Source organism: Athene noctua, chromosome 2 (genome assembly GCF_965140245.1).
Source record: "Athene noctua chromosome 2, bAthNoc1.hap1.1, whole genome shotgun sequence".
Lineage (NCBI taxonomy): Eukaryota > Metazoa > Chordata > Aves > Strigiformes > Strigidae > Athene > Athene noctua.
In genome coordinates this window covers 98,916,835-98,931,014 of record NC_134038.1, presented here as the reverse complement: position 1 = coordinate 98,931,014, position 14,180 = coordinate 98,916,835, and the positions used below count along the sequence as shown (strand labels likewise).

The following is a 14,180-nucleotide window of genomic DNA, read 5'->3' as shown; positions in this document are numbered from 1 at the left end:
GCGGTGACCCACATGAAATGTTGCAGGCCCTGCCCCTCTAACAGATAAACCCCCACCCCAGCTCCCCACATATTTCCTTTTCGCTCCCCTGAAGTAAATAATTTATCGTGTAAAAAGGGGGTATGGTTCATCTAAATGCCACAAGGTATTTGAGGCTACACAACAGCAAAGTGATTTTAATTTCCTGAATACCATCTGCAATGCCCTCCCTCCCTTATGTTGACTGCCATGCTTTGGTGTCATGATTGGCTTGCATCCCTCCAAGTGTGGGTGGCTGCTAAAAGGGGCAATCCTGCCTTTCTCTCTGCCCTAGCAGTATGGCCACGTGGTTAGTAATAAGGGAGATGATCTGGCTGAAAAGAATACTTTTTTCTGTCTTGGGGTGAGATTTGGTCTCTTCCCCAATCAAGCTGGTCAAATGGCTACAGCAAGGCTAGTGCTGGATTTGGCAGGTATATCTCACATAGTGACAGGTGAAGTCGCTTAAACTGGTTATAAAAACTGCTTCCCCAATACGAATAATTATGTTGTATCTTCATACCTCTTTCTTCTAGCACTCTGCTACCCTCAGTCTTTTCTGGCTTTCTTTTGTGTGTTGCCAGCTCTCATCAGAGCTCAAAACTCTTGTGCTTTGGTTGCAAAATGTTTGATTAGATTTCTGGCCTGGCCTAAAAAAGTCATAGCTGTAGAGTCACTCTTATCCGTGAGAGATGGTTCGAGTTGAAGTCCTGCCGTAAGTTGATAAATTAGGAAACTTTAGACCTGACTTCACTCTGAATTTGTTTGAGTTTAGCCTTTTTTTTTTTTTTTTTTGTTAAAAAAAAAAAAGTGTTTATCTTGGCAGACCAGCAGGGGAAACAGTTGATGTCTTGTAAGTTTTCACTAGTTTCGTATTGAATAGTAGTTTTCTAGAGATGCAGAAACATTGCCAAGACCTCTGAGTTTATGTAAAAGAAACAATTAATATACGACCACACTATTTTTAAATATTCCATTATTAGGCTTAAGGTGAAGTGAGGAGATAATTTTTTATGCCTCAATTCTGGCAGCCTGTATGAACACACTAGTGACTTCTGTTTAGAAATTTCGACAGTAACTCTTCTACCCTAATGTATTTTTGCAAGAGTAGGTTGAAGCTTACTGGGCTCAAAAGTGCCTGAGGCCTTCAGTGACCCAAAAACCAGAGTGTTTCTCTCTCATGCTGCTCTTAGAAGAATTCAGTCTGAAAGGAGGAAATGCAATCCCTGGTGCAGCAGGAGGCAGTGAACAAGCTCAAACCAACAGGAGACTGAAGAGGATGAAAGCTGTAAGAGAAGTGCTAAAGCAGGAAGAAGAGAGATTTTTATTTTCCTCCGTCATTTCTTTGCCATGCTAACATCGGTTCTGCTAGTCAGGAGCTGTAACATAACATGAGTCCTTTGGGGAAGTTTTCTGGAAGTATGAAGGAAAAATTTGCTATAATTACCACATACACTTAAATGCTATAACAGAACCATTAATAAAGAAAATTTCCCCTTTCTTCATGTTAGTTAGCACATTTTTAAAACATGACCTATTTTCCTAAACTAGACAGAACAGATTACATTTTCCAGAAGGCATGAGTCATTGTACTATAAAGTCTCCAAGCCGTATCAATCTTCATCAACTTAAGCCATTCATGAGGTTTTATTTTTTCTCACTGAATATAAGCAGTTTGTTTTAAATGAGAAACTGCTACATCCTCTCTGGATAGTTAAACTTGATTAAAAGGTTTAATATTAAATAAGTGTGAACTGTATTCTGAGAGGAGAAGGGAGTGGAGGGACCTTGATAGTAAGCAAAAGACTGCAAGGATATTACTGTGGGTATATATGGGTTTATCCAGTTTGCATGATGCTGTGCTTGGCTGCAAGAAGCCCAAGCGGCACGATAGCTGCCAGAAGGAGCCAAAAAATCTTTATTTATATAGCTTCAGTTGAATATATTAGAGTCTGGTTTCAAACCGTTACCCTGGAAGTTCAAATTTTTGTTAGGAGTTTCTGGTGAGAAAGGATTCTGCCGTCTGGTCATGGAACAGCCCACTTGCTCCTGCAAGTTATGTAGAGAGGGAGCTTGCACCGATGGGCCGATGTCAGGGTTTTCCTCTGCATGTGTGGTGTGTATTTGGGGTGGTGAGAAAGTCAATGAGACTTTGCAATACCACAGGGACCTCTGCTAACGCAACGGGGAAAATGAGTGTGTTGATATACTAGTAAGACCTTGTGCTTTCTCATTAGGTTGATGCCATGCCATAACGTATACCGAGGAGGTGGGCTCTGTAAATGAATAAGTGTGCTAATTGCACTTAGGAGTAGTAACTCGCCCAAGACTTGCACAGAGGATATCTTTCAGCCTCGGAAGGAGTATCTAGGTTTTCCACCAATTACTCTTACATCTGGCTTTTAGAGAAAAACGGGTATAACTGTTTTCCATTGATAATATACAGCCAAAAGGAAAAAAATCTGTTGCAGGTCTTGCATCTAGTAAACAAACATTTCCATTTAGGTCCTTCAGCTGAAAAGTAATTTATATGATCTCTGAAAATGTGTTGTCTGTTTTTCATGCAAAAGACAGATTTTTGTTTTGTTGCTAACTAAACACAGGAAAAAACCAACCCTTTGAAATAGTTCTCCTTCAAAAATATCCTTGAGGAAAGGGTAGAATCTTGTGGTTTATTTTTCCCATTGCTTCAAAATGACCTTCTTACATCTGCGGGAAAGACTCTCTGGGGGCTGTTGAACCATGAAAGCATATTCATTTAGGGCATTGGGTGCCACAGTGATTTTAACCGAGTGTTGGCTGCAGCGCTGGAAAAAGAAAAAAGAGGGGGTTTGTGTTTTGTTGTTTTGCTTTCTGCAACCTGGCATGAAGAATGGGGTCAGGAGATGCGTGCTTGGGAAAGACCCAAAGAGAGAGCTGGAAACACGCCAGCCACACTGAGTCATAACACACATGCTTATAAGTATCTTTGTACCTTACAAAGTCCTGACTTTTCAAATAAAACCATCACTGCTGTTAAAGTATTTACATAAAAGTAAAACAAATAACATCGAGTGCTGCATGCGTTCTCCCTTGTTCTAGCTCTGTTTTACCCCGTAAACTGTGGCTCCTATTTGCTTAAAGCAAGGCCAGTCCAGGCTGAAGTATCTAGTGATGAATGAACGGAGAAGCTCGAGTCATGACGATGCGTATGCTTCTGCTGCTTCTCATGGAGTAAAGCGTCATGCAGCAGCCCCCACTACTTCAGGCTGGCGTTTCACCTACCCAGGAGGCGGCGTGAAGCCTGCCTCTCACTTCTGCCTGCTTTGCCTTTTTGGGTTTTTTGGGGGTTTTTTGGGTTTTTTTTTTAGGGTTTGTGTATAACTTCAGAAATAAGAAGGCTGCATGCAGGCCATGTGCAAGCTAGGTAGCTGAACTGCAGCAAACAAGCTGTAGGTGAATGGTGAAAGGTACAGGTGGTGCACATTTTGATTTCATTGCAAATATAGACAGGCTATATATCAATATGTATTATTTATAGATACGTATGTATACTTATTTTATGTATGCATTATATACTAATATGTATATATTTTAGTTTGTGCACACACACTAATATATATGTATTGTATATTTAATGTGTTATATACATTTAATATGCACATAGCAAAACCACACACATGTCTGTGTGTGTGTGTGTGTATTTTTTTTTCCCCCTTCCCAAACTATCATTATATGGCAGCAGTCTGTTGCACTTTCTACAAATATCACCTCTGCAACTGCAGAGCTACAATCAAGCTGCCAGCCAGGTAGCATGGAAGAGAACTACTCCGCTATCTGTGGGGTGGCATCTTGTGCAGGAATGTACTGCATGGGTAAATGGAGGTTGGGTTCCTCTTCCCCGTCCCCTTGGATTGAACTTGCTGAACTGTTGCTTGGCAGTCCTGGTAGCTGAAGTTCAGATATAAATGTGTGGTTCCCCAAAACAGCATAACAAAGCAGGTGATATGATTAATTTTTTTAGCAGTTTGAAGGAAATCATGCAGTTCTGTTTCTTAATTCTGCCCCAGGGCTTCCCTGGTTGGTTGTGTCTGTTGCTTTTTAAATGAATTTATAAACCAATTATCTTGTCAGATTGGGAGGCAGAAATCATCTTGGCTGACCTGCACAGTGAAGGCTATGGGCTTGTGGTGATGAACCAAGAGTTTAAGATTGTTATTCAGTCCTTTTTTGGGTCTAAGTCAATAATGGACAATCCATTAGTTCCCCATAAGTCGTTTCAATGGCTAATTACTTGCACAGTTGCGGAAATTGTTCTTTAATTCTGTCTTAACATTTTTCTGAATTTGAGTTCCAGCTGTTGAATGGTATTATACCCTCTCTGCCAGCCTCAAGAGCCATCTATTATCAAATTTCTATTCCCTGTGGAAATATTTAAAGGCAGCGATCAAATCAGTCCCTCTGAGGTTTTTTGTTTGTTTTTTAGAAGTTACATAGATTAAATTCCTCAAGGCTTTCACTTGAGGATATTTCTAAATGGTTTCTGGGTGTGTGTATGTTGTTTTGCTAAAGTGAGATAACTCTTGCAGTTGTCGGCAGTGTGAGCGCAGAGTGGGGTGCATGGCGGCTCTCCTTCCACTGGCATGACGAGGCAGAGACGATCTGACCCATGTAATTATGGTTAAATGTGTCAGGAGCTGGAGCTGTGTTGCTGGCAGAACGGCAGCTCAGCTGGGCTCCGAGTCAGCTGCTTTCCTGCTTGCGGCTGCTTTTGTGCCGCAGGCTTGGGGGAAGATGCCATCGACAATTGTGAAAGCTTTTTATTGCTCCTGCATATGGAGCCGCATGAATGTGCGTGTTGGCAGTGGTTTAGCCCCTTACTTTGCTGACCTTGGATAACACATTGTTGGGGAACTTGAGGACCTTTTTCAAGCCAAGTGATGGGTGCAGGGAAAGTCTACAACAGAGTGGTGTAGGCAGGACAGTGTCTGCAGCCTCAGTGCTACTGGGAGCTCTGGTGTGGAGAGACTCCCTCATGTGCGTTTCTGTTGACAGTGCTGCTGTTACAGAGGACGGATGAAGCCAGTATGGTTCATCTCAGTTGGGTGTGGTGTGAAATGTTACCGCATGTCTTGAGGGGTTGCTGAGGGAGTTCTTTGTTCCCACCTCCTGGGACCTGGTATGGCCCATGCAGCCTCTGGGCTAGTGGGAAGGCAGGAAGATCTGCAGCAGGGCTGGAGCCTCCAGCTGGCACCAGGAGGACATCTTGGCAGCCTTATCCCTCATAAGATAAGGTGCTGGGTTGCACACCATTCTTTTGTGTGTCCAACATGTTGTCTGGGGAGAGGGAGATGTCTTCAGGCTGTTCACAGAAATACTTTGAGAAGGTGGTCTAGACCAGAGGCCTCTGGTGTGTGGCGATCATCTCCTTCCCGCCTGCAGGAGGGATTGTGACCCCCATGTCCCACGGCCTGGGTTGTACTTGCCCGTGGTTGCTTACCTGCTGCAGCTGGCCACTTGCTTGGCACATGCCGATGTGAAGATCAGTCCTGTCAGCAGGTTTCACCCTGCTGCCACTGAAACAGCAAATGCCACCACATGCTCCTTGCAGTGAGCTGTTGTGACAAAGTGGATTTAAGTCGGATTAATTTATTTGTTTCTTTATATATGTTTTTTTTTCCTGCATTTTTAGCAGGGATGGAAGGGCCAGTGGGATCAGGAACCAATGGGTGTTTTCATGCAACTTCCAGCTCCTCAGGGCCTGAAGAGTCAAGTGTAGGACAGGGCATATTCATGGCTTCAGGATGGGCCTGGTGTTTCACAGGAGAGGGGCCTTGGGCTGACAGGGACCAAGGAAAGCGATATGTTTCTGAGGACGTCTTATGTTAACTGGGCTTGATCATTACATGTGTCTTGTGTATGTCTGGCTTAATGTGTATAAAAATACAGGGTGATGATTTTGCTGCCTCTCGTTAGGGTTTCTGTGTAATTTGTCCAGGCTTCAGAGGCAGGAGCAGTGTGCCTGGCCAGAGGGCTCTTCATCCTCTTTCTTGCATTTGATGCCCATTATATTAGGGATCTGTATAAATGCCAGTGAAGGGAGCAAGCGGTGTCTGCAGGCCTCTGTCTGTAACATAGATAGGTGCTGGAGGTGCTTAAGACTGTTCAATAACTGAGTGTGAGTCCCTTGAGGATTTAATAAGTAGTTTTTGGGAAAACAGAAGTGTGTGATGTCCCACCAGGCCCTTAACTGGTGGGAGCATAAATGGGATGTCTTCGGGCAAACTTTGTTAAAATCGAGCAGGCTGCAGTCCTCTTCTGTTCAGTTGCTTCTGGTTAGGTCTGAAGTTACGTTGGCAGCAAAATGGTAAACTGGAGTTGTTTGTGTAAACCTGTTGACAAAATAACTGGATGTACTAGTCCTTTTAAAGTGCTTGCCTGGAGATTTTTTTTTTTTTTTTCCCTGGTTGCTGAGGGTGTTGAGTTACAAAGTTTGCTTTCTTGGCCCAGAGCAGCCTGTACTCTAAAGCTCCCTGGGCATAGTTCAGCCTTCTTCAAAGTATAGTAGCTTGTCTCTCGTGTGAAATGCACATCCTGCTGCCAAAATGTCGACTGCTTTCACTGCGCCCTCCCCCCAAGTAATTTGTCAGACGGTTTTGGGGGGTAGGGAGGAATGTTTTTAATCACAGTTAAGCAGCTGAATGCCAATATCTCACTAGAGAAGCAAAGAAAAAGCTGTCAATGGTCACCCTGAACTATGCTTATTTTTTTTGAAGTTTATGATGTTCGTCACTTCTTTGACACGTAGGATGGTATAAACTCTCCTGCCTCCAGGTGGGGGGGGGGTTGCTGATGGGGCTTTTGGGGTTTCCAGTGTAGTGTGGCAGTATGCTGTGGTACACTTACTTAAATAAGGCCTGCCTAGAAATGTTAATCTTTTTGCTTGGCAGTCATGTAGCCCTTGAGGAATTCAAGGGCAAGAATGTTCAAAATAGTCATTTTTAAAGACCCTGAGACAATTTATAGAGCTTATGAAAATATGATGACTTACCTGATCTCACTTATGTCTTTATATCAATTTGCTGACTTAATTTATTTGAATGCTAAAGGCTTTGGGGAAATGCTTTTCCAGGGAATTAATCTTTTAACTAAAGCAAGTACTAAATGTGACATACACTAGTATTCTTTTTGACAATATAGCATTTGTCTTCTAAAAATAAAATAGAAAACATATGCCCCATAGGCCAAATTCTACTTAGCTTTACATTGAGATAAATTCAGAATAAATTCATTGTTAGCAATGTACAACTTCATACACTGCAGTGAATGCAAATCACTAAATCAAAGGAAAAATCCTGAGCCGAGAGGCACAAACCAAGGCCAAAATGGCAATAAGAGAAGTTGGTTCACAAAACTTACCTCTTAAATTCCTGCAACATTCAATTTATTGATGGTATTTTTCCCCCTGCTCTTAATTATTTGGGAGAGCACTTCCTGGCTGTGATAAATTTTTCTGTAAGGGATTCATTATGAGGATTTTAACAAAGAAGTTTCACCTCATGTCTAACACCTGGTACTCAGTTACTGCTGTTTGCAGGTTAAAGGATTAGAGGGCCTAATGCTCTGATGATAATAGTTATGTTTCTGTTCTCTGTTAGAGCTGATCAAGTTTAGGTTGCATTTTGTTACACAGTACTTCAGCTTCTCTCTTTTTTTTAAACTGAAAATTATCTGTGTAGCCCTAGGCTTTGGGGTTTTGTTTGTTTTGGTTTGGTTTTGTTTCAGATGCACGCAACTAATGTCTCCTTTCCATTTCCGTCTTCTTTAGGATGACAGCGATGGGATTCCCTGGTCAGAGGAGAGGGTGGTGCGGAAGGTCCTTTATTTATCTCTGAAGGAGTTCAAGAACGCACAGAAGCGGCAGCACGGCGATGGCATTAGTGGGAGCCTCAAGGCAGTGAACGGTGAGCTGCCTCTGTGGTGTCGCTGGCAGGACTCAGTCCTTTTCAATGCAGTCCTTCCGCTGTAGCAAGGAAGGAGACCAGTGCACCATCTGGCACGCGCTGTGCCCTTTTGATCTGCACAGAAGAACTTGTTTCTGAAGTGCTTAAAACACCGGGTTTGAACAATCCATACGTTTCGGTTTCTGGTGAAGTGATTGAGATGGATGGGGGTCAGGGTGGAGGATAGGTATCAGGCAGGAGGACAGAGACAGGCTGTTGTGTGGTAGAAAAGGAGACTTCTGTGTTCAGTCTGCTCCCTGATGTGCTGAGTACCTCAACAGAGAAGGTACCCGTTTAAAGGTGATTGGCTCTGGTTATCTTGAGGAAGGACAGTTGGACAGCATTTACCTACTCTGTGTCATTTAGATGCAAGAAACTGGCTAACCAGCATATGTATCTCTAGAGGGATCTCAGTCCACACTATCAGAGGTGAAGTAGATAAGGACCTACATTTAAAGGACTGAGAGAACACAATCACTAGGACATTGGACTGCCCTAGTTTAGCAGTTCACAGAACAGTTGTTTAAAGATTTTAAAAGGAGATGAAGACAAGCCTAGATTACAGGGGCTTGAAAGGAGTTGGATTTTATTTATTTAATCCTTTGGCCAGTTATTATCTGTTGCTCCCCGCTCCCTTACAGCTTGCTTAAAAAAACCATAGTGTCCTGAGAGGTGAATATAAAGTGTGTCTCTTTCAGATTCACTCCCTGACACAGGACCCTGTCTTGAAAAGGCTTTGTCATGCTGGCTTGAGCCTTGAAAGTGATGACTAGCAGGATTCAGATTTCTGGGCAGGCTTATGGTTTTCTCTTCACTCACAAGAGCTTATTTGTTTCTTTATGGAGGTTTATGGCAGTTCCTTTTAGGCATGTGCATAACTATACATGTGCTAATGCATTAAAGCAGCAGCTGGGTGCTTACTTGGTAGGTTATTCATATTTATATGTAGCTTGTGTTTTTGACATGGTGAGTCAAATTTCTTTGCATTTTCACTGAGTGTTATTGCTGACAATGCAAAAACCTAGGGGAATGACTGGATAACTACAGGCAACGTGATAAAGTTACTGTATTGCGTAAGCAATTGCAAACTCCTTAATGTGATTAAAGAAGACCTCAGACTTCTGAGTTCAGTAATAATATCAAATACTGATCTGATGGGAAGGGGCATCTAGCTTTAGCAGCAAGCCATTAATAAGCTTGGAGGTGTACACAAAACAGCACTGGCTTTTTTCCCTCCAACACCTCTGCATCATTGATCTTCTGTCAAACACAATTTCTCTTGGAAAGTTTCTTATTCCATTGTGGGGGTTTTGTTTAGTCAAAGGAAAAAAGTCTAAAGGCGTGAAGCACAGTAATTGTGTGTTAGGAGGCTTTGATGGTGTGCCAGGTTACAGGATGACTGAGGTTTTTATGGTGTCTAGTTTCTCCAAAGGCAGCTTAGATGAAAAGTGAGTTGGCTGGGAATGCTGTGTCGATGCAGGTACCAGACGCAGAGTATGCTACTGGCTTCCGCTGGCAGCAGCACAGCTCACAACTTCAGAGCTTGCCTCTCACATTGAGAGCTGTAGTGTTCGGTGCTTTTTCTTCTTCACAGAAGTAGGTGATCAGTTCTTTGGGGGTTTGTTTTTTGGGTTTTTTTTTTTTGTTTTCTTTTTTTAGCCAGAATAATATTCTCTATTACTCCTTCTGTTTCCTAAATGATTCTTTAAACGTCCTGTCTCAGTGCTGCTATATTTCAACATTACTGTCCAAAAGCTTTTTTTATCCACTGATATTTGGAAGAATGTTTTCATTATACAGAGAAAAAAGATTTGCAAAAGGGAGGAGGATTGTGATAGTGTGTAGTGATATCAAGAAAATCTATTTAAATGTATAATTTGTTCATTACATCTTTTAAAAAAACATTGCCAGGTATTTTCAAATCCATAGGTCTGTGGACTGGGGAAAAAGCAGGTTATCCTAAGAAATGACTGAGCTATTCTGAATTTAAGGAAATGTGATATTTTAAGTGTGAGCCTTAGATCCATGGTTTGATACTGTTAGAGAAAAAATATTTCCTTGCATATGTCCTTTGTTCCAACATGCAGGCCACAACTAGTGTTTCTTGCATGTTACTCCAAAAGGTAGCATGCAGTTAAATAGAGTTTTATGTGAGTGATCTCTTTATTAATACTCAATACCTATAGGTCTTGGGGAGGGCAGCAGGGTGAATCTGTCTGAAATAATTTGAATTCTGGCTTGAATTCTGGTTAGGGTGCTTTGCCTTGCAAACATAAAGGAAAGTGTAGAGTCTGTGCTCCACAACCCTGTTGCTTTCCCTAATGAACTTCAAAGGGTATTGCTCCTTCAGCTGTTGAAAATTAAACAGGTCACCTTCCCATACCTGGCAAATGTAACCATTTCCAGGAGTGGGAAGGAAGGGTCTGAGCATGGTTCAAGCTCTCTGAGTGGGTTTCAAACTCTCTGAGCTCCCTGCTCAGTGTGAAAGCGTGAATTGGTCTCACATACTGTGGAGAGTTCAGGGGACTGTGAACAGCTAGGTGGCGGGATTTGATCTTAGTGCCACCATCTGTAGTGCAGAGAGAGTTCTGGTTTTATAACTGTCATCCTTTAAATTTATTTATTTATAGACTTGCAACCTGTAATTTGTTTCAGTATAAAGTACTTAACTTTTGGCAATAGAGAAGGTAAAGTACGCACCAGCCCCTTGAAACTGGTGTCTAAGAATTTTTTATGGGTTTGAAGTGGCTGAAGTTGCATAGACATGCTACAAAAGTTGCTTTGCTGGTGTTTGCCAAGCTGCAACAATACTCGTATGAAAATGATTGTCACTGGTATTTTAGCTGGTCAGTACAGTAGTATCAGTAATGATTTGTTGGCTGGACTGATGGTGCCTCTTACTGAGAGTGCGAAAAGCAAGTTCATTTTAAATGTGAGAGACAAACCCATTAACAGGAATCTTTTCTGTACTAAAGTTTCTGCAAGCTCTAAGATGTGTGGGTGGTGGCACAGAGACAATTAACTTCCATGCCTCTCTGAATAATAAAAGAAAAAATACAATTCTAAATAAATAAATAAAAATTCAAATTACTGTTGGAGATCCGCCTTACTATTAAAGATATTTGTTATCCTGAAAACAATCCTGCCATTTTCAATTTGTGGCTGAAACCCTGTTACTTAGGTGGTTCTGATCAAAGTAGCAGTGTTTTGTTTGGAAGTGGTGGTGTGTTTGCAATTCTCCTTACCTTTTTTATACCTCCTTTTCACCTGATAATTTTTGCTTACATGTTTGTGCTGCCAGTTATTTTTCATCCTAACTGTTTTTCTGCTTTCCTTAATCTCATTCCTTGCTCCATACCCCCAGCTAGAAGGATTTCAGAAAAAGGTGAAAGGGTGTATTATGGCTGTTGTATCAGTGGATATATTGCATGCATATTTATGTTGACTCTAGATATTTGCAGAGTACAGAATAACACCCTACAATGTGCCTTTGTTTGCTACGTGTTCCTCTCCAACATGTGGGAATATAAAATCTGAAGGAGGTGCTTCTGCAGGTTGTCAAGAAACCCCTGCAGCCCTAAATGGGGTATTGGAAGTCTGATTATGGAAACAGGGTCGTACGCTGGAAAACCCAGAGAGACCTCTTTAGTGATTTTGACTACTGCTGCCTGTCATTTGTGTTAGGGTTTTAAGAATAGGGATTGGTGTTTGGAATAGTGATACCAATTTTCAGAGATCCTCGTCTAAAAGGAAAACTAATTCCCTTGGGAAATCGTTTTCTTCTTGTGTAGCTTAGAATGTGAGATAAGGCTGTAAAGAAGGCAATGAAAGATGTAATTATTGCTTATGTTCTGTTTATGGGAATAAATCCAGCTCTCTCAAAAGAGTATATCATAAAGCAACTTTTCATTACATAAGATTTTAAATTCTATTTTTCAAAACTTGTGATAAAGAATTAATCTGATACAGAAGTGCTAGCGTTTTGTAAATGGAAAAAGTGCCAGAGTTTCCTTGCTTGTTTAAAGGTGGTTAGTTTGTCTACAGAGATGACAAACCAGACATTAGAATTTTTCAAGCAGGTAGTACGTTTTCACCAGCCATGCATTGTCCTAGAAAGGTGTCATGGCAATTTCCAAACATGTCAGCTAGGTTAAGCTTGTGGCAAACATCATCTAGTTGGGAAATCAAATGTATGCAAGGGAGTGCTCTGGTTCAAGGTAGAAGTTGGAAGTCTTGCTCATTTAGTAAATAGAGATGCTTAAAAACGTAATTTTGCTATTCTGAGAGACTCTGCCTTACATTTAGGGTTGTTAAAGTCATTTATTCATTTTATGTGTGCTCTTTAAACAGAGAAGGAACGATGTCAGCACTTAAACTGAGGTGGTAGTCAGTCCACAGGTGGCTGTGGTGCCCCTTTCCTACCTTGTGCTCGTCTGCTCCTGCCCTCAGCCTTTCCTGCACAAAGGCTAGCATGGCTTTTGTTGGAGGTTTGCTTTTTCCAAGCATGAAATGCCTCTGCACCAAGAGGCAGGAGCCCCTGAAGCAGCCCATGGCAGGGACTGTAGTGCTGGATCCAGCAGCAGCCTGCTCTGACACCGGGATGTGCCCAGCCCTTGGCTGCCGTGCTGGCTGGCCAGGCTGGATGGGGCAGGCAGCAGTGCTATCTAGAAAGAGCTGTTTTTGTCATGGTTGCACAGATTTTCAAGCGTTCCATTCTCGCTGCGTGGGGGTTTCTGTCCACCGTCCCCAGTTGACCATGTTGGAACGAAAGTGCCCAGTGGTAAGGTGGTGCAGTGTTGGGTTCATCTGACTCCAGCTTGTTGGTGAAACCTCTTTTCCCTAGCTGTGTAGATGGTACCCCAGGCATGGCCTAAAAATTGCGACAGACGTGGCAGAAATGCCTAGACACAGCTAAGCTGGGTGCTTCAGTTCAGTGCATTTGCTAAAAGCCAACTATGTAGGTGTGGCAGCAGCTGCCAGCAGGCCAACTGCATCTTCTCTGGGCTGAGGCCATGTCTCTCCTCTTCCCACCTGCACAGATGAAAACACGACAGCCCTTAGGGAAGTGATGTCTCAGCTGCACCGCTGCGTGCCCAGAGTGGCGTACGCCTCCTTCCTCCCTGGTACAGATACATAGGCTGGACCATCACCAGGCCTTTAATTTGAACAAGAATGTAGCCCTCTTCATTCATTGTGATGGTTCAAACATACTGGTAACTTCATCTCTTTTATTTCTGAAGGTTGCAATTAAATACTAGAAGAAGGTTTTATGCTGTTTGTCTAGGGAGCTTTTCACTCTGTCAGTGATGTGAAATTGCATTTGTTGACAGTGGGTAATGTCTGTCTGTCTCCTAAGCTTTAGTAGAAGATTGTAAGTGTGCCAAGGACCCTTGTCTGTGTAAGTGGATTTTTAAAATGCATTTACAGAAACAGAAATACCTCTTTCAACACTGCAGTATTTCCCCTTTACATTCAGAGTAAACAGCCTTTTTGGCTAGTTTTAAACTGTGATTAAATATAGATGTTTTCAACTAAAAGGTTCAGAAAATAAGCATTTGAGCAGATTTGTCATGGCACTCAACATCACTTTCACTTTGGTGCTTGCTGTCAAGTGAATTTAAAGATTAACAAATAAATAACAGGATGTTGGGGTTGGGCTCCATTGAAAATTTCCAAATCTCTTTTCCTTTCTTTGTTTTTTAGAACAGAATTTGTTTTCAAGTCTGCCGGGGACTTGCTTGCTCATCAGCTGATATAGGCTCTTTTTGCCTTCTCCATCATCACCCCTTATAAAAATTCTGCAGGCCAAGTTACGTCCTCAGTGATCTCTACCCAATTTAATTATGTCCAAATTGTATTCCTGTTCTAATACCGTGTTTGGCAAGACTGCCAAAAAATTTTGTCTTGCAGGATGCCCATCATCCTTTTTCTCTTAAATGTAACAGAGATGGATATATTTTTAACAAGAGAAACAGAGGAATTGTATCATTAGTTTTCTTAAAACTTAATTTCATGGCCATATAAAAAAGTTGCTATTGCCTCTGAGTGCATTTCTAGTCAAAGTAAGTCTAAAAATAATCTTGCCTCCCTGCATATTGCTAATTGTAGGTAATGGAAAGTGAAAATGGCAATAAATAATAATCTGCAGAGGCGTGTGCATAATCTGTAAGAGACTGAGTT

The 14,180-nt window shown here is 41.9% G+C and overlaps 1 protein-coding gene across 1 annotated transcript in view; it reads left to right on the top strand.

Moving 5' to 3' along the window:
* The window catches only part of JARID2 (jumonji and AT-rich interaction domain containing 2), a 225,390-nt gene that overhangs the window by 88,680 nt on the left and 122,530 nt on the right, over positions 1-14,180 (top strand). The window contains exon 2 of the mRNA XM_074899720.1: positions 7,826-7,961. Coding sequence (XP_074755821.1) covers positions 7,826-7,961 — 136 coding nt within the window. The remainder of the gene's footprint in view (positions 1-7,825; positions 7,962-14,180) is intronic.